The 883-nt window shown below is 43.9% G+C and overlaps 1 protein-coding gene across 1 annotated transcript; it reads left to right on the top strand.

The window, feature by feature from the left end:
• Positions 1 to 573: 573 nt before the first annotated feature.
• Positions 574 to 778, top strand: SARC_17478 (hypothetical protein; the record flags this gene model as incomplete). The annotated part of the gene is made up of 1 exon (XM_014288426.1): positions 574 to 778. A coding segment is annotated over one exon (205 nt), but the record flags the coding sequence as incomplete, so codon positions are not given.
• Positions 779 to 883: the final 105 nt, after the last annotated feature.

Genomic DNA, 883 nt, shown 5'->3' with positions numbered 1-883 from the left:
TATGTGTGTGTGTGTGTGTGTGTGTGTGTGCATATGCAAGTATATATATATATATATATATATACCGTCTCCCGCTGATGTCGAGAGACGCAATGACATGCAATCCATATTCAAGGCTACCTTCATGAACGAAACCTCTGGGTAAGGTTTTAGATCGTTCTTAAAGATGACCTTGAATAGAGAATGCATGTCGTTGCGGAGATAGCTGCAATATTCCCCGTTGAGGACTACTGGTTCATGGTTAACAATTGTATATTCCATAACGAGGAATCTTTCATTGACTCGACGTCAGCGGGAGGCGGTATATTTATTGGTATATGTATATATATATATATATATATATATTGTGATATAAATACCTGCACATACGCACATATGCATTAGGCGTGTGTATGTTTTTTCTTGCGTGTGCATGTATATGTGAATAGCTTTCTATCTAGCATTAATGAAACACGGTGCATAGAGCACCCACAATCCGATCCCTTTTAACCTCTCCTGTACACTTCCGTACCTTCCTATTCCACTCCACCCCCTTCTCACACTCTCCCATCTCATCTCATCTCAACTCCACAGAACGGACGACATGGACGTGGAGCGTGAGCGCAGAGACGAGTTAGAGTCACAACAAACCACTATACTCGGCCGTGTGAGCAGTCTGTTCAGAGGCTCTGGCGGAGGCTCCACAGACACCCAACTAACGTCGCAGATGGCTTTGTTAGCACACGATGATGACGAGGAGACCGACGTGGATATGATAGCAGGTCATTTCGACGGTTAGTGTGTGTGTGTGGTGTGGATGTGATAGCAGGTCATTTCGACGGTTAGTGTGTGTGTGTGTTGTGGATATGATAGCAGGTAATTTCGACGGTTAGTGTTTGTGTGT

This window comes from Sphaeroforma arctica (genome assembly GCF_001186125.1).
Source record: "Sphaeroforma arctica JP610 unplaced genomic scaffold supercont1.10914, whole genome shotgun sequence".
NCBI classification, from domain to species: domain Eukaryota; class Ichthyosporea; order Ichthyophonida; genus Sphaeroforma; species Sphaeroforma arctica.
This window is presented reverse-complemented; position numbering and strand designations above follow the sequence as displayed.